We start from the raw sequence: 18,729 nt of genomic DNA, 5'->3' as shown, positions 1-18,729 counted from the left end.
TTCATGTTTATTCTCACTAGGTAATTGCCCGTGCGTTGCACAGGAACATATGTCTTCTAACAACCATGTCGCTCTCTCTTCGTCGGGTATTCAATGTAACAGCTCGTCTCCATCCAGCACTCACAGTTAAGGAGCACCGAGTAATTAAAAAACAATCAAATCGTTACAAATTGATCTAAAAACATAAGCCTAAAATTATGTATATTCAATGGTTTCTTGAGCCAACTGTAGGCTTTGCCCAAAACACCCCATAATAGTGTTGTTGTAATTGGCTTTTTTACAGACTTTCACTAACATGCGAAAAAACTCTATCTCAACAAAGGGATCAAATTATAACATACAAATGTGCCGGCAATTCGTTCGCGCACCTAATCTGCCAAAAACAAATGTGGTTCTCATCGGTGCTTCCATCCTATTGGAAACTCACTGCAGTAAGAAATGCAATTCCTTCCACCGATCTCACAAAAGTAATCATCCGACTATACATATTTCTGAACAAATGATAAGACATGTTCCACTGTGACTTGGGTCATCTTCCACTCTTCATTTATTCCTTGATTCGAAAAGCTCCTCCTAATGAGAGAGGAAGCAAATGTATGGATTTTCATATGCGGCTTAACTGCTTAACACAAGCAAACAGGAAAAACAATATAATTCCTTTCTAAAGGAAATGTGTATGGATTTTCATATGCGGCTTAACTGCTTAACACAAGCAAACAGGAAAAACAATATAATTCATTTCTAAAGGAAATGTGTAATTAGTTAACATAAACCTTGTATTACTAAAAATTCATAAGCCACTAATAACTATACTAACCATTGCATATTTTGAGATCTTGATCTATTAGAAAGGGATGTTAATAAGATTCCAGTAACAAGCATACCTTTTGGAAAAATCAAATTTTGTCTGTACTATCATAAATTACCATAAGGAAACAGGGAAATGCATTTGTACATGGACACATGGGTATATGGGCTATCAACACCAGACACTACCATAAAGTTGCTTTAGGACTGAAGATTTGGCTTAGCTAAATTAGTGTAAACCATTTTTTGCATATAAAGTTCAGATTACCATCCCCATGCAAGCTTCAATACATAAATCATGCAACACTAAATACCCGACATATCACAATAAGCATTAACATTCACTACATCTACAGTTGTTAGATCTCCGATCCCAACAATTTTCAGAAGGGCAACCATCAATCTTACCTGCATTGGAAAATAATCAGTACACATACCAAATCCCAAAAGTAATGGACATAACACATGCAGCTTCCAATCCTTGTGTTGCAACAACATCTATTAATCAATTGATAATGGAAACTATGACAAATACTCATTCCTGTACTTGTGTGTGTGGTTGTTGGGCGTTGCTGTGGTGTGCCTGAGGCGAGGCGTGTGTGGTGTATGGCTTTGTATATAAACAGTTAAACACCCATATGCCTGTAAGTGTTTCGTCAGTACAGAAATAGCAAAGTCTGAATTCCCTTATCCCCTTCTCTGTTCCTAGTCCTCTGTCTTCTCCTCTTCACGCAAAGCAGATTGAATGTTACAAAGTCAAAGAAACCCTAAGGATCAGAGGACATACGAACGTATTTCCATATTGTCTAATGAATATATTGCACAGCATGTTTATTCAAATACTCGTATATCACATCCACCATGTTTCTAGGAAGTGCTAATCAAGTTCATAGTAAGAGAATAAAGTAGGTAAGCATGTGTTTACTCACCTCGATGCCAGTTCCATCTGAAGCATCAGCCTCCCAGCACCTCCCAGTTCAGTACTATGCGCACAGTTTGCTTCAAAGTGATCCAAGTGCACTAAACCGAACGGGAGATTCCAGTTTTCAGATAATGAGTTCGTGGCGTGAATTAACGATAACTGTTAACTAAACCAGACCTAGCCGCCGCCGCCGCGGAAGAAGTCGAGGAAGCCGCTACATCCCGGATCCATCGCCCACCGTCTAGATCGACCCGGGCGCACGTCGTTGCCGATGAGCTGCTTCATGGTCACGTCCCGGATCCACCGCCCTCCATCCAAGTTGGTCCATGCACGAGAGAGAGGAGACAACGCCAAACGCACCGGCTCGTTGTCGATGCCGACGATCTGCTTCATTGTGAAGTCGAGGGGGAGCGCCGTGTCTAGAAATTGGTGCATGCGCTACGCACTGCTCGCTAGCGTCGGCAACGGAGAAGGGCGGCTAGGGTTAGGACCGGGAGGCAGGAGAGAACGCTTGCACAGATTTATTGTGCGTACAAGGAGGTTTCCTATTTTAGCGGTTCTTTCCTTGACTGGACATAACTAATCGCGCGTGGGGTGGACGGCACATGGAAAATCGGCTGTGGAAGGCTCGACGAAACGGAAGAATGTAAGAAGGAAGAGGGAACCTTACGTTTCTTTTAGGTAGTAGAGAGTAGAGATACGAGTCCATGTCAATGGCACAGAGACCAGAACAAAGGTGAGACGATTCCAAGCCCGACCCGTGCCTTTCCACGGTGGTGTTCTGCATTTGTTTCGAGCCGCTCCCCTTTTATTTGTCTTTAGATATACCAAAATATTCTGCAGTTTTTGTTTTGAGTTGCTGGTGAAGCTGCTAGCTAAGATACGTGATATTCTGCATTTGTATCTGGTGCACTTGCATTTGTGGCATAAACAGAACGTTCGAAAAATTGTATCCAATACGTTTCGCTTTTTTATTCTGGCCAGCAGAACAGCAAAAGCTGACACAACAGCGATCTCTGGCTGGGCATAGACACACCCTGACACACCCATGCGCACCCACACGCACATCCATGGATGGGGCAAATAGCTTCCATGCGACGTCGTTGGTGTGAATTGTCTCTCATGCAACGTAGTTGGTTGTAATAGCTCTCATGTGACATTTACGTTGGAAAAAATAGCTCCCATGCGACACTGCTGCCTAATCCAAAGACACATGTTTAAAACTCGAATCAGGTGAGCGGGACCCACAGCACGGGACCCACTAACTTATCCAACTCAGCATTGGTCAGGTGAGCGGGACCCACAGCGTGGGGCCCACTAACTTATCCAGGTCAGCATTGGTACAAGAGGACACTGAGCCGTGCCCCGAGCCGTGCAGCACCCTAGCCCATCCCCCCCTCCCCGATCGTTGTTGTTCTTCTTCTCTGGCGACGACGCGCAGCAACGCCTTTCCGGGCCGTGACCTAGCAATGTCGAGCTCCTCTTCAGCCTCCCGCCGCTCATGGCCGCGCTATGGCGCAGTGCCCATGACAAGGTGCCCTGCATGCCCACGTATCGCATCCCTGAAGCGGCTAGTCACAACGACCGACAAGAATGGCAACCTTGGGCGAGAATTCGTGAAATGCGAGAGCAAACCAAAGCAGGGAAATGTGAGATTTTACTTCTCACTATGCCAATTTTGGTTTTTGTCTCCCAATTTCATATTTCCCCATTTTTCATCGGATTTGGGATTTAGGGTTCATCTTTCCGATTTCAGAAATTGAAGCAATGCACCCATTTTGAGTGGCTAGATGGGTACATAGAGCGGATTCAACTGGAGGGTGCATCAGGGGATCTCGATTTACCGTTGGAGGCAGAGAAGTTGGGCAAATTTGGATCGGGCGCGTCTGGATCTGGGGCCCCTGGATCTGGCATTTCCATTGGGGGCGCCCATTCCATTGGTGCTACTGTGGGGGATGCAAGAGTGACGGCAGAGCTGAAAAAGCTGAACAAGCAGATGAAGAAACTCATTGAATTGCAGAAGCAGGTCAATTTGATGGGGCTGATGGCCAGACTTTTTTATGTTTGTGTAATTGCTCTCGCTTTTGTTTATGTGATCATAATTAGTCGTAAGTGAATAGATTGGGCATCATTTGTACGGAATGATATTTACATTTGAATAAAAGTGTTGCGTTGTACGAATTCGGCATGTCTTCTCCACTCTGTTTTGTTTTTTCAGTTCTTCAGTTCGTCATTAGTTTCAGTTTCAGTGGTAGAGGGAGAAAAGGAAAAAAAAAGGTTCGTCCACAGTTGCCCGAAAAGGCCAGGCCCATATAGAAGTTAGGCAGGGCCGAATAGAACATATCCAGGCCCATTGATAAAAGAAGTGTAGCTAGTGCAAAAAAAGTGCACACGGTCATTGACATCGATATATCTTTTCGGCTTTAGGTTATTTCACAAATTTTAAGTTTCCTGCCTTCACCTTTTTTTAGATAACTCATCTGATAATTATTTGAGCTATTTTTATGCATAAGCTATCGTGTCCGATGGTAGGGTCCCGTGTTGTTTTGACTAAAACAAAAGGTTGGTTCTAGTTAGCAGTCTAACTTGCAGTCTTTGTGAACCAAAAAAGTTGCAATTGTTTGGTTCTAGTTTATTTCAACCAAGCACCATTTTTTTTATTTTTGATTTGTGCTATACACCAAAGGTTTTACTCATGTGTTTCAACCGAAAAAGGTTGTGACCCTCTCAAAAAAGAAGACATCTAGTGTGCCCCTAGTAGCATCTCCTTACAACATAGAGGGGCATCCCCTTACAACATATAGTGCATAAAACATAAAAGGAAGATAATTAACTAGACACGTGCTAACAACAACTTATATGATTGGATCATGTTTTAGTGCATTTTTTAGTTCACATGGCCACATAAATAAAATGCAATGGAGAAACTTTGAAAACACTATCGCACAAATCAAAAACAATTAATATATAGCACGATAGCCCGAAAAAACATTAATAGATAGCACGATAGAGGGGCATCGGGTACCCTCGTAGCATAGATAGATAGAACATATAGAGGGGCATCCCCTTACAACATATAGTTCATAAAACATGAAAGAGAAATAATTAAAACTAGATAGATAGAAGACACGGGCACACACGCCCGAACCAACACAAACACAAGCTAGATAGATAGAAAGACTCGCACTCGAACAACTCCTTGGCCCCTCCTCCTTAGCCGGCGCCCCTCACTTGTCATTCTCCGGCATCTGGTAGGGGAGGGTGTGCATGCCGTTGGGGTGAGGGAAGATGTGGTGGAAGTTGGTGAAGATGTTGTAGGTCGTGAACGCGATAAACTCGCATCCACACCAGAACACCTCGCTGAGGAGGTGGTGAGCGTCGTAGGGGTTGGTGAAGGTGACATAGAGGCCGATGACGAGGCCGTTGGCGTTGCCACCGTACTGCTCGTGGAGGTGGAACATGGGCGGAGTGCCCGGAGGTAGGTGGCGGTAGCCGGCTTGTAGGAAGAAGCGAACCAACTCTCTACGGCCCCTCCACCTTGAGATGGCCGACACCCTCAGGCTATTCTCGATGATGACTCTGGCGACGGTAGGTAGGGCCGTTGAACTGCATGGTGGCTCGAGTGGTGGATTTGGCTCGAAAAGAAGAAGCGGAGGAGGCTTGAGAGATGAGTGTGAGAGGGATGAGGAAATGGTGCCCTTTTATAGCCGCGTTGTAGCCGTGGTCAATGTGTACACGGTGCCTTCTCGATCGTTTTCTCTTCTCCGTTCGTACTGGCATAAGTAATTGCGGGCATTAATTCAAAAACGGCGGGCAGAGCATCCAAAGAGGCACGAGCGGCACAGGCGAGATGCATCGTTTCGTGCACTTGCATCGGCGGTGACGCCGCGTGGGAAATAGGCTCGTTCGTCCGCGGTGACACTGAAAAAGGAGCTGCACCACCGATGCATCCGTCCCGTGTCTCAGGTTCAAACATGCATTTGTTAAAATAGCTTGGATGCGACGTACCTATACGTTGCACCCCTGTCGTGCTTTACTGCATCGATGCATGCATGCAAGCCCGCATGCAAATGGCTAGGGTGTGTCACAGCGTTCACGAGCAGAGATGAGCTAGGCCGCGACGTTGCATGGCATGCATGGGATAGGGATGGCCCACATGTCATTGACCTTCTCGCATGCAGCCCATTCCCGCCTCTCGACGGCCGTGCGCACGTACGCCAGGCTCTACCAGGCCCGATCCGCTCGGCCCAACGGTCACTGAGATGCTCCCCCGCTCAACATTATCTGTTCGTCAGAGAGAAAAAACGATGGCCAATCAGATTGGAGAATCTGGGCTCCCACGGATCGCCCCCGCAGAATCCTTCTAGAAGGCCTATCCAACGGCCGCAGTTTGGCGTTAGGGTTAGATCGACGGTGGACGTTTGGCGCTAGGGTTACATGCGTTTTGGAGGCAGTCAACGGGGTTTTGAAAGGTTTGACTGAACATTCAAATGTGTATAACTAATTCAAAAAAAAATCTAAAAAATGAAAACCTCCGCATATAGTCTTTTCATGTTACATAGTTATGATATAAAATGATAAACTTGATCTAATGATCTTTGCATGAAAAAACCTTCACAAATTGGACTATCTCGACTGAGGTTGCATAGAGTTCAAAGGAGTGAGAAGAGGGTTTGAGGTTTTGAAAATGCAAAAAAATCAAAAACCTCACCTTAGCTTCATTTTGGAGTGACTAAGGAGGATCTGATGTTATTTTTGCATTTTAAATTTTTAAACTTGTTTTATTGCTGACTTTGTATTAAAGGGTGTTTTTTCAAAAATAAATTAAATAATATGAATACTTATTCAAAAAAAGGTGAGACTTCGTATTGATCCTATATAGGTATAATATAAGCTAAGAAAATCTTTTTGGGTGATTTTGAGAAGGTCGAAAAAAACTTGCTTAAAAATGGGGCCGTTTTCCCATCGGCTTACTTTGGAGCCTATTTGGACAACATTTTCAGTGACTATGAGTTGGACTTCACAAAAAGGGTTGGATTTATGTACTAAAGTGCATAGTAGTACATAAAACAATGCAACATCACAGAATAAACAAATGAACCCCAAATATATTGGAGATAGGTTGAAATTTGAATGTCGGTTCAAATTTGAATTTTATTTCATGTCAAATCAACATCATAGCACATAAGTTTTCACATGAAAGAACATAAGTTTTCACATTAAATGACAACAAACTTAAGTTTTCACATCAAATTTGAATGATTTCGACTCTATTTCTTTTGCTTCTTTCTACCACTCGATTTCTTCTCCTTTTTCCACTGTTTGGTTCCACGTCGCATAGTTTGTTGATGCTGATGCTCTTGCTTTTTGGCCCCTTGGTTTTCTTGCCAACTCCACTAGCCCCCCTCAACTTTTGCACCTGACCATGTCCCACTTCTTCAGTTTGCACTTCTGCAGATTGAGTAGAAGGCACACATTGTTCAACTACTTCAGTTTGCAACTCAACACTTGGCAACACAACCTCCAAACATGGCAACACAGCTGTCAAAGCAGATTCGCATGACAACACAACAGTTGCTTCATCTGCAACAGTTTCAGATTGCCCTAGCGCCTGCAAAACAGATTCAGTATGCATCACATCGTCCAAAACAGAAACACTTAGCTCATGTTCAGCAGTAACAGTTTCAGTTTGCTCCATATCTTTGTCACCAAACATTATCTGCTTAGTGCTTTTCCTTCTAAAGCCATTGAGTCTTGCTTTTTTCACTGGCTAGCATTGTTCAACAACAAGAGGTGGGCGTTTTTCAGCAGGCTTCCTCCTAAAAAATAAAGCATTTGACTTGGTTAGATACTAGAACAAGTAGCAAAATCAAAAACTTGCAAAAACAGTAACAGAAACATACTTTGGCCTCTAAGGAGTGTAGATGCATTTGGATGAACCAATTCTGTGCCCAAGTACCTCACACAACTTGCACCTATTTTTGTTACCTTTTTGAGCCCTTTTGGGCTTATCATTCTTTTCCTTTTCCCTTTTCCCCTTCTTACTACAACCACCTTTCTCAAACCAAGCTTTGAATCTGCTCTGTTTTGGCCTCCCAACCTTTCTTCTAGTGACAAGGGGACACCAGGTAAATTTTATTTCCACCTCAGGCCACTGAGATTGGTTAGTCAGTGCAGGAATTGGACTTGGATATGCAGCTTTGAATTTTTGTACTGAATAATACTCATGCAAATATGGGTGCATATTTAACCTGGGTTTAGATGCCAAAAAAGTATGAAATGCTCACATGGTTTTCCAGTGTGTTGCCACTCTTGGAAAGTGCACTCATGCAACTCAGTATTTACCACATGCCTCTTGCCACTCTTTGTATCTCTAACTTCAGCACCCCACAAGGAAGATTTCTCAATAGATAGATGTGAGAGATTTCTACTCCTGTTGACCACCTGTTGTACCACTGCTGGAAGCTTGTCCCCTTCCAAAATATTAGCAATTTTTCCTCTCAACTCCCGCAAACGCATGATCATGATCCTTATTTGGTCCACCATGTCATCCACAGGCAAGTCTTTCAAATCCTTCACTTTGTTGTTAAAACTTTTTGCCAAGTTGTTATTGATATGATCACATTTTATGGCAGTATTAAAACCTGATCTATACCACAACAGATAATGGTGGGTGTTCAACCATGAAGCAAATTCATTATCACTACATGATGCCAATATCTTACCAAGGTGATAGGAATGTGTCTGTGTGGTGTAGGATCTTGCTGCTGGCCACATGCGCCCAAATTCATCTCTTCTGAATTTTTTTATCAGATTCATCCACATATGTCCAAAGCACTCTCTCTGCTCAGCATGGGGGAAAACATTTTTTACTGCATTTTACAACCCTTTACATGCATCTGTGTGGATGGCCAAAGGAGAAACTGGCCCTATGCATCTTTTCAGTTGCATCATGAACCATATCCATGATGCCTCTGTCTTTGATTGAAACATTCCTATTGCAATTGGAAACATCCAGTTGTGTCCATCTAGAACATTGCATGCAGCCAACTGACCATTCCACTTTCCAGTCAAAAAAGATGAGTCTATGCTCAAATATGGACGACAACCTGCTTTGAATCCATCTATGCAAGGCTTCAAACACATAAAAAACGTGCTGAATAAAACCTTGCCATCCTTTGTTACCTCTGTATGTATCTCCACCACACTCCCAGGTGACCTCTTCTCCACCTCTGCTTTAAAACTATACAACATCCTAAATGTATTTGGTCAGTCACCATACAATGATTTCATGGCCCTTTGTTTTGCTTTCCACACTGTGGTATATTGCAGGTGGATGGGGTAGAGCTTCTCCAAGTCAACTTTAAGCATCTTTGCAGTAGTGTTTGGAGTCTTGGCTAAAATAGGAGTAATCTTCTCTGTAACCCAAAGCTGTGATGTCATCTTTGAAAAACTCTGTGAAGTGGTCATACATGTATCTGGTGTGGTATTTGATTTACCCTTACTGTACTTCCATCAGGTTGTAGTCTGGCAGACAAGTACCATTTGCAAGGATTGCCACCACCATCATAACCTTTGCACCGAGCATAAATTTTTTTCAACCAGTCCACATAGTCTTGGCATCAAACTCTTTTTTCACTGCATAGGTCCTTAAAGACATGCTAAACTCCTTCATGCTTGGCCACAACTTTCCCACCTCAATAACTGGGTTCTCTTTGTCATACAAACAAACCAGCTCATTATCGTCTGCATCATCCACATCATCTGTAGCCTCTCTCATCAGCTGGTCTTCATCCTCATTTGCATTTCTAGGGCATGTGTTACCATCAGCAGGCAAAGAACTGCCATCCTTCTCATTATCTTTGTCATCACCTTGAATGCCAAACATTTCGGCCATATCAATGTCAGATATTGGTGTAATGACCAAATCTGTTTTTTCATTCAACTCTACTACATTCCAGTCAACAACAATCTTCCTAGCACCATGGTTTCCCTCCTCTCCATATGCATCAATCCCTGTATTTTAAGCTACTACAGTCGGTTCAGTCAACAATGCCAACATCTTCTTTTGTGAAACCCATTCATCATCTTCCACCTGTGCAGCCATCTTTGATGGCACATAACCAACACTGGAATGAGTTTGCAGATCAATTGCCTCTGCACAAAATGTTACTTGTTTGCTTGCCCACCCTTCTTGCTGATCAATTTCAGCAACCATGGATTCTCCATCTTCAATTCTCACATATTCACCATTATAGTTATCGGAACGTTGCAGAGATACCTCTTGTTCTGGACCCCAAACAATAATGTCCCCAATTCTCTCCACCAATTTGCCCACGGCCTTCTCCTTCATGCTCTCCAATTCCTGGGGATCAACATCTGCAAAGTCGACATCCAACCTCATGGTGGTATCTCTATCAATGTCTTGGAAACTGCCATCACTGAGTATGGCTTTACAGGGAAAAAATCCACTATAATTGCGAATGTGGTGGTAGAACCTGAACCTCCCCTGTTTTGTCAATGGCAGGCAGCGGCGGCAGTGTAAGCGACAGTCACTACCAAATCGAGTTCAATTCTAAATCACGAAGAAAACAGGGTGGCATTACCGATTTGAAGCACTGTCTCCTCGCTTCATCTCATCCAGCCCTCGCTCCATCTCCTATCCAATCGAGATTCTAAAACGCCAAGAAACAGGGGCAGCATGAGGCCACAGATTTATCCAAAATTCAGTGGAATGGAAGTAGTGTTTGGAAAATACTCACTCGCAATAGCCGCTGCAGAGAAAGGTGCTCCACCACCGGGCCGCGGAGAAGAAACAGCCCCCGAATCTAATAGAGCCCGATTCTAAATCGCCAAGAAACAGAGGGGCAGCATGAGGCCACAGATCCCCCAAAATTCTAGGGAGTGGGACTAGGGTTTCGGGCTCACCTCGCAATAGCTCTGCCGCTGCCGAGAAATGCGCTCCACCACCGCGGAGAAGAAACCGCTGCCGGAGAACATGCTTACGGCGGCGCCGCTCGCCCATTCCAGCACGACAAGTCGAGCACGGTCACATAGTCACCGATCGAGCCGTGAACGGTTGACTCTTGACTACGTGGCCCTAGGTGGACCCCACCAGTCAAAGCACATAACCCCCAGTGTCCTAACCAAACCTCAGGCTAACTAACAGCCAACTAGCCGCGTAAATGGGTTGTCTTGCTTGAGCTATTTATGCGATAGGAGACGTCACATGAGAGCTATTACAACCAACTACGTCCCATGAGAGACAATTCACACCAACGACGTCACATGGGAGCTATTTGTCCCATGGATGGGCATAGACACATTGGCTAGCTACTTGGGCGGCAGCATGGACTTGGCGATGGCGACGAACATCCCCTTGTTGGCAGCGAAGCGGGCGTGCAGCTGCGGCCTGTCCGGCAGGCACGCCCTCACCTTCTCGCCGGACACATACTCCTTGGCCCAGCGGCAGAGGCGAGGGAACTCGTCCTCGGTGGCCAGTCTCACCTCGGCGACCTCCTCGAAGACGCCCAGCCAGTGTGCCAACCAGCAGGCGGCGATGTCGACAAGACCGATGGCGTCGCCGCCGAAGAACCGCATCCCTTCCAGCTGCGCCTCCAGCAGCGCGAAGTTCTCCTTTGTCTCCTTCACAAACCCCTCCTGCGCCTCGCCCTCCGCCCACAGCGCCAGCCAGTAGGCCTTCGAGCACTGCACAGTGCAAGCAAAAATTCAGCAGTTATCTTATCCGCGACTGAAGAAGGACGAGGACTGAGGTGTGCGTCCAGCGTCGGGTTGGTTGCCTACCTTGCCGTCGATGAAGCTGGCCCAAAAGCGGGCCATGGCCCTCTCGTAGGGGTCGGCGGGGAGGAGGGGTGGGCCAGGGAAGGCCTCGTCGACGTACTCGACGATAAGGAGGGACTCGCAGACGGCGCGGTCGCCCTGGAGGAGCACCGGAACCTTCTTGTGGACGGGGTTGTTGGCCAGAAGCAGCTCGCTTTTGTTTCTCAGGTCTTCTGGGATGAGCTCGTAAGGGACTCCTTTCAGGCGCAGAGCGATCTCGGCGCGGTGGCTGAACGGGCTGTCCACTGCGCCGATCACCTTCACGGCCGCCGCTGGGGAGCTCATCGTCTCGGCCTAGCTCGCTCTCCTGCAAATCAGGTGTAGTACATAGTTCGTCAGACTGAGCTCTGGGAACCCAATGACTGGTATTTTATACCGGCGCTGGGATATGGGATTTAAACTTTTCCAGGAAGCTGGAACATATTTCTTGTTAAGATCTCCAGTCAAATGGTTTTGTTCCGGTGCTTCCGAGAAGTTTCCTCGGTGCTTCCTCCTTCGGCGCTTAGTGATTAAACATTGTAAAGTGCAACCGATTGTAGGCGCATAGTGGAGTAAGTCATATCAAAATGTTTTTTCTTAAATGTCACATCTAAGTTTTTAATTGTTGGATCTATCGTGCATCATTGATTTTCGTGGCCATTGTCTTTTTTCTGTTGGTCCGGCCTCTCGTGGCACTGGCCGGCCTCTTTTTTTTTTCTTGGCTGGGTTGTGACTTGTAAGATAAGATTCAAAGAGGCCATCCCGGTTGTAGTTACGCTATTTTGTCCGAGTTGCAATCCACCATTATATACTGGTCGTCAACTTGTGCAACTGCACGGGTTCCGGTTGTTGCAACGGAAAAATAAATTACTGCACACTCCCAAGCCACACATTCTTGTTGCCACTACTCCTCTTTGTCACTGTTGACACTAGATTTTGGCACTGTCAAAAACTTATTTAAGACGGCCTCAAATGGAGAAGTGTTCTACATGAAAGAGTACCGTATTGTTGATATGATCATCTTTTAAGTTTGGGTCATCGCCATCCGATTTCATCTTCAAGGTCGAAACTGTGCTCAAAGTACTAAGATCTTATATTCGGAGTATCATTTGTCTAATTAAGCCCCGAAGAAAACCTGAAATGGAAAAATGATCTACATGGATTGTCTTCGTCTCGTCGAAATGATCGATTTTGATATAAGAAACGTCTAAATCAGAGTTCGTATGCAAAAGTTAGAGCCAAAACAGTGTGCTACAAAATTTAGCCCAGAAGTTCCGGGCAAAACTTGCGGGGAGGTTCCGGGCTGAACAGAGAGTTCGCACGCGATTCGCCCCGAAAACTGGAATTTTAACATCATTTGCAGATTTGCGGGCCAGAATTCAATCTCAATATGGCCTCAATGAAAAAGTGATCAACTGAAGAGGTTTTTTTTCATTGCAAGATCTACAACTTTGCTTTTTGGACCATCGCGATCCGAGGCCATGTGGGACCTGCATGAGCTGTACAAGAGGGCTACTTGATGTAATTTTAGCCCGAAAGTTTCGGGCTGGCTGGAAGTTCCGGCCCTCGTAGTCCGAGTTAGGTTAACTTTTAAGGTTTTGGACCAGATTTGAGTCCTTTTTTTGTACGGAAAGTCCAGCCGCCTCATATATACGTAAGGGGTGACGGCCGATTGAACAACACACAGTCGGCATATCAATCTATCATCTTTTCACTACTAGGAAAAGGGCTATAGATGGAATGGCCAATAATGGCGCACCAGACATGTGGTGCGTCACCACTATATAGCAGTGGCGCACACTAATGGCGCACCAGACACATGGTGCGCCACTAGTAACAATTATTTATTTATTTTTCCACATACTAATGGCGCACCAGGGGCACAGTGCACCACTATCATATTCTTTTTTATTCTGTTTTTTGGCAAAACTACTAATGGCGCACCGGAGAATAGTGCACCATTACTAGTTTAAAGTAGTAATGGCGCACTGTGCCCCGGTGCGCCATTAGTATATATAATTTTTTTTTGCAAAACTACTAATGACGCACCACGAGCTGGTGCGCCATTAGTAACCAGGGTTACTAATGGCGCATTTGTAGGTGGTGCGCCATTAGTAACCTGGGACCAGCTAGATATTTTGGACAGCCACACCTACCCACTCACTTTCCCCACTTCATTCTGTCCACCTCCTCCTCCAAGATTGTCTCGGCTGCCTCCTCCTCCTCACCTCATTTGCACCATAGATTCATCCAAATTAAGTGGTTAAATTACCTTTTTTTGATATGTAAGTAAGGGGGAAGCTATCTTTATGTTGTTCTCCCTCCAACAACGTGCACATGCACTTTTTATGGCCTAGCTAGATCTATGTATGTTCGTGGTGTTGCATATGTTTGTGGTGTTGCATATATGTTTGTGTTTACAGGTACCGATATTTGAAATATGATAGTTGCCAATATTTTGCCGGAATGTTGATTCATTTCCGTTTCGGCGAGAATTTTGGCACTATGCATTCTTTTGGTCCTATTTTTAGGGAAAGTCATGCCGAATTTTTTCTTGGTTCTAAAATATCGTTTTGCTCCACCCCGCAGGCGAACATGGTCCGCACGATGACCGAAGGCATCGTGAATAGGTTTTTGAGCTCCGCAAAGGCTGAGATGCTTCAAAAGAACGAGACGGAGACAAGATGTCCGTGTCGAAGATGCAAGCTGAAGAGCCTTATTGCGGACCCGGATTCCGGGCAGGTGCGGGACCACCTGCTCTTGCGTGGTTTCATGGATGGCTATCGGTGGCAAGGTGATGAAGATGACTACGAAGTCGTCCATGGGGGTCGGGCAAGAAATGAGGAAGGGCAGCAAGACAACCACGGCGGCTCGGGCGGGCGAGAAGACGAAGAATCTCCAGGACATGATCACGACGGTGATGCTGTACACAGTCATCATGTAGAAGATGCAGGACATGATGATGAGGAAGATGCCGGAGCAGACGAAGGGCATGATCATGAAGATGAAGATGCCGGCGGAGCAGACGACGATGGACCATCGATGGGCTGGGTGCAGGACCCTCATATTTAAGAGCTGCTTCTCAAGAAGACGGATAACGCAAGAGCTGCCGCCCGAGAGAAAGCCAAGCTGGATCAACTGGAGATAGACGCGGTTACTCCATTGTATGAAGGATGCAGGCCCGAGGATACCCGCCTGAAAGTAACGCTCATGGCTCTGGATATGAAGGTAAAACACAAAATGACCGACGCATGCTTCGACAAGAACATGACATTCTGGCGCGAACGTCTTCCCAAGGGGAACAAGTGCCCGACCATTTTCGAGGAGGCGAAGAAAATGGTGTGTCCTCTGGATTTACCGCACGTGAAATACCATGTGTGCATGAACAATTGCATCATTTATCGGGACAATTACGCAGAGTCTACCATATGTCTGGTGTGCGGCGTCACTCGATACAATAAGAGGAAGAAAGCTCCTCGAAAAGTGGTGTGGTACTTTCCGGTCACTCCTCATCTGCAGCGGTATTTCACGGACCCTAAGGTAGCAAAGCTCCAGCGTTGGCATGCGGATAGGGAGGAGAAGAAGCCAGAAGATGACGCAAATGATCCGGAGATAAATAAAAAAGACAAGATGCTGAGTCACCCTAGGGATGGGAGTCAGTGACAAGCGTTGAAATTTGAACACAAAATATTTGGGAAGGATCCAAGGAACATCGTGCTGGGCGCGAGCACCAATGGAGTCAATCCGTTTGGCAGCCAGGGAAGCACACATATCACCTGGCCTGTGTTTGTGTAGATGTACAACCTTCCCCCCTGGTTGTGCATGAAGAGGAAGTACATTCACATGATTATGCTAATTGAAGGGCCGAAACAACCAGGGAACGACATCAATCTGTATCTGGGGCTGCTGAAAGAGGAGCTAGACACGCTGTGGAAAACACCAGCCAATACGTGGGACGCCGCACAGAAAGAATATTTCCCTATGAGAGCCGCACTGCTCACGACGGTGCATGACTATCTCGGTTACGGATATGTCGCGGGGCAGGTGGTCCACGGATTTTCTAGATGCGTTAGGTGCATGGATGACACAACGTATCGCCGGCTAGATAGTAATCCCGGGTCTTCTAAAACCGTGTTCATGGGACATCAAAGGTGGCTTCGCGATGATGACCCGTGGAGGAAACGCAAGGATCTATTCGATGGTGAAACCGAACCCCGAAGATGCCCGCGTACGAGGCGCGGCGAGGAAATAGACGAGCTGTTGAAAAATTGAAAAGATTATCAACTGCCGGGAAAGAAGCAAAAGGCGCCAGAGCCAGGAAAGAAGCGAAAGGCGCCAGGGCCGCTGCTGAAGGTATGGAAAACAAGGTCTGTTTTCTGGGACTTGCCGTACTAGAAGATCCACCGTGTGCCTCACAACCTTGATGTCATGCATATCACGAAGAATGTGTGCGAGAGTCTGCTTGGTACCCTGCTCCAACATGCCAGAGAGGACCAAAGATGGGCCGAAAGCAAGGGCAGACTTGAAATCAATGGGCATCAGGGAGGAGCTTCACGCTAATGATGATGATAATGAGGCGAAGCAAGACACGGGAAGTCATCGCAAAGGCAAAAAGGCCAAGAAGACCAGAAATGACTACCCTCCCGCGTGCTTCACTCTAAGTCAGGAGGAAATCGATCAGTTTTTCACCTGCCTAGTAGGAGTAAAACTTCCTTACGGTTACACGTGGAAGATAAGCAGATACCTAAACCCAGTGAAGCAGAAGTTCAGCGGGATGAAGTCTCACGACTGTCACATGCTGATGACGTAGATACTTCCAATTGCAATCCGTGGGATCATGGACGCGCACGTCCGTGAAACGCTATTTGGCCTATGCAACTTTTTCGACGTCATCTCTCAGAAGTCGGTTGGCGTGAGGCAACTCAGTAGGCTACAGGAAGAGATAGTGGTGATACTATGCTAGCTTGAGATGTACTTCCCGCCCGCATTCTTCGACGTTATGGTGCATCTGCCGGTCCATATCGTGGAGGATATCATCCAACTCGGGCCGACGTTCGTGCACAGCATGATGCCGGTCGAAAGAATGAATGGTTTCATCAAAGGATACGTTCGCGACATGTCACGTCCAGAGGGAAGCATAGTCAGGGGCTTTCTGACCGAAGAGTGTATCTCCTACTGCATGAATTATCTAGGCATCGAGAACCCCGTTGGTCTACCCGTCAACAGGCACCTCGGCGGACTCGCTGGATGGGGTCACCATGAGGGTCGCCGCGAAATGCATGTCGAATTCGAGGGTCGACTCGCCGATTTGAAAGAGCAAACCTAGTCGCGCTACAACACATAGACGTGGTCGATCCTTGGGTGGTAGAGCACAAAACCTTTATTGAGAAGACGTACAATGATCGAGGCCAATAGAGGATGGACGGAGATATAATCAAAGAGCACAACTCATGTTTCACGCGTTGGTTCAAGAGAAGCTTCTGTCATACCCTTTACATGAGGATTCTTCTGCGGAAGAACAACTCACATTCGCCTTGTCACAGGGCGCCGAGCACAACCTGATGACGTATGAGGCGTACGATATCAACGGCTACACATTCTACACCGAGGGAAAGGACATGAAGAGCAATGGTTATCAGAACTCCGAGGTAACGATGGAATCCTACACCGGTAACGACAAGGACAGATACTACGGAAGGATCGAGGAGATCTGGGAGCTGAGCTACGCTGGAGAGAAGATCCCGATGTTCCGTGTCAGATGGGCCAAGAACGTCATAAAAGAAGACCGGTATTTCACCACCCTAGTTATACCCGAAGCCAAATCCAAGACTGCGGGCGCAAACGTCACCGCGAAAAATGAGCCATGGGTACTGGCTTCCCAAGTGGACCAATGCTTCTTCATTACCGACCTGCCAAAGCCCCGTCGTGTTGTCGTGAAGAGAGGCAAAAGGAAGATCATCGGAATGGATGGAGTCGCCAATGAGCAAGACTTCGACAAGTACGGCGACCCGAAGATGGAACATGACGACGACGATGAAGTATCAGCATACACCACAAGAAGAAGCAGGACCACCCTACCTAAAGGACGCCCGTTCAAGAGAAGAACTCCATTTACGAAAAATAAGGGCAAGAAGATTGTGAACAGATAGCTAGCTAAGATCGATTGTATTTAAATTGTAGCCTTCATTTCTCGATTATATTTCATGGGCACTTTTTGAACTGAGGAATGTTTTTAAATTTCATGGACACTTAATCTCGATTCCCTTCCATCTCGATCGCTATCCCACCTCGCCAGATCCGGTCCCCCTCGCCGCCGAGCACCCCCTGCACCCTCTCCCCCGTTCCACCGGCCGCCGCCGACGAGTCACCGCACCCTCCCCCGCTCCACCGGCCACCGCCGCCGACCCCCCGCACTCTCGCCCGCTCCACCGGCCGCCGCCGCTGACCCCCCGCACCCTCCCTCGCTCCACCGCCGCCACAAATTTGATGATATTTTCTAAAAAATTATTATTTTTTTATTAAAAATTATTACTGTTTCTTATTCATATTCATTTTCTAAAAAATTATTAGATGCAACAAAAAATAATAAAAAAAATTACTTATGGCGCACCTCTGGCTGGTGCACCATTGCTACATATATAAAAAAAGATTACTTATGGCGCACCGTCCCGGGGGTGCGCCATTGCTATAAAAAAACATACTAATGGCGCACCGCCCTGGGGTGCACCATTAGTAATCTTCCCCCCTATAGCTAGTCGCCCGATCCCTTCGTCCCTCCCTCGCCAGATCCACTTCAGCCCCTCACGCGCGCCCCTCCTTTCGCCGCCCCGCTCCACCGGCCGTGCCACCGTGCTCGCCCTCTCGCCCTCTCCCCCGCTTGCCTTCTCCGCCAGATCCCGAGCCTCACCGCCGTGTTAGCTGCGGCCATCGCCGTCCCCACACCTCGACGGCAAGTCCACGAGCTCTGCTTCATCCTCCCCGACCCCGGCCTCGAGCTCGTCTCCGCAGCATTGCCCTCGTCTTCCCCCTCGCCGCCGTGTTAGCCGTGGCCATCGCCGTCCCCGCACCTCAGCGGCAAATCCACGAGCTCCGCTTCGTCCTCCCCGACCCCGACCTCAAGCTTTTCTCCGCTGCATCGCCCTCGCCTTCCCCCTTGGGAACCGCCACCCTCTTCTGCTACT

At 46.8% G+C, this 18,729-nt stretch overlaps 1 protein-coding gene across 1 annotated transcript; it reads right to left on the bottom strand.

Moving 5' to 3' along the window:
- Positions 1 to 10,947: 10,947 nt before the first annotated feature.
- On the bottom strand, positions 10,948 to 11,894 carry LOC123066621 (probable glutathione S-transferase). The gene is made up of 2 exons (XM_044489669.1): positions 11,534 to 11,894; positions 10,948 to 11,437 (listed from the first exon to the last, which is right to left on the bottom strand). Exons 1-2 carry the CDS (start codon positions 11,852 to 11,854, stop codon positions 11,063 to 11,065), a joined length of 696 nt encoding a protein of 231 aa, XP_044345604.1. The 5' UTR covers positions 11,855 to 11,894; the 3' UTR covers positions 10,948 to 11,062.
- Positions 11,895 to 18,729: the final 6,835 nt, after the last annotated feature.

This window comes from Triticum aestivum, chromosome 3B, assembly GCF_018294505.1.
Source record: "Triticum aestivum cultivar Chinese Spring chromosome 3B, IWGSC CS RefSeq v2.1, whole genome shotgun sequence".
NCBI lineage: Eukaryota > Viridiplantae > Streptophyta > Magnoliopsida > Poales > Poaceae > Triticum > Triticum aestivum.
This window is presented reverse-complemented; position numbering and strand designations above follow the sequence as displayed.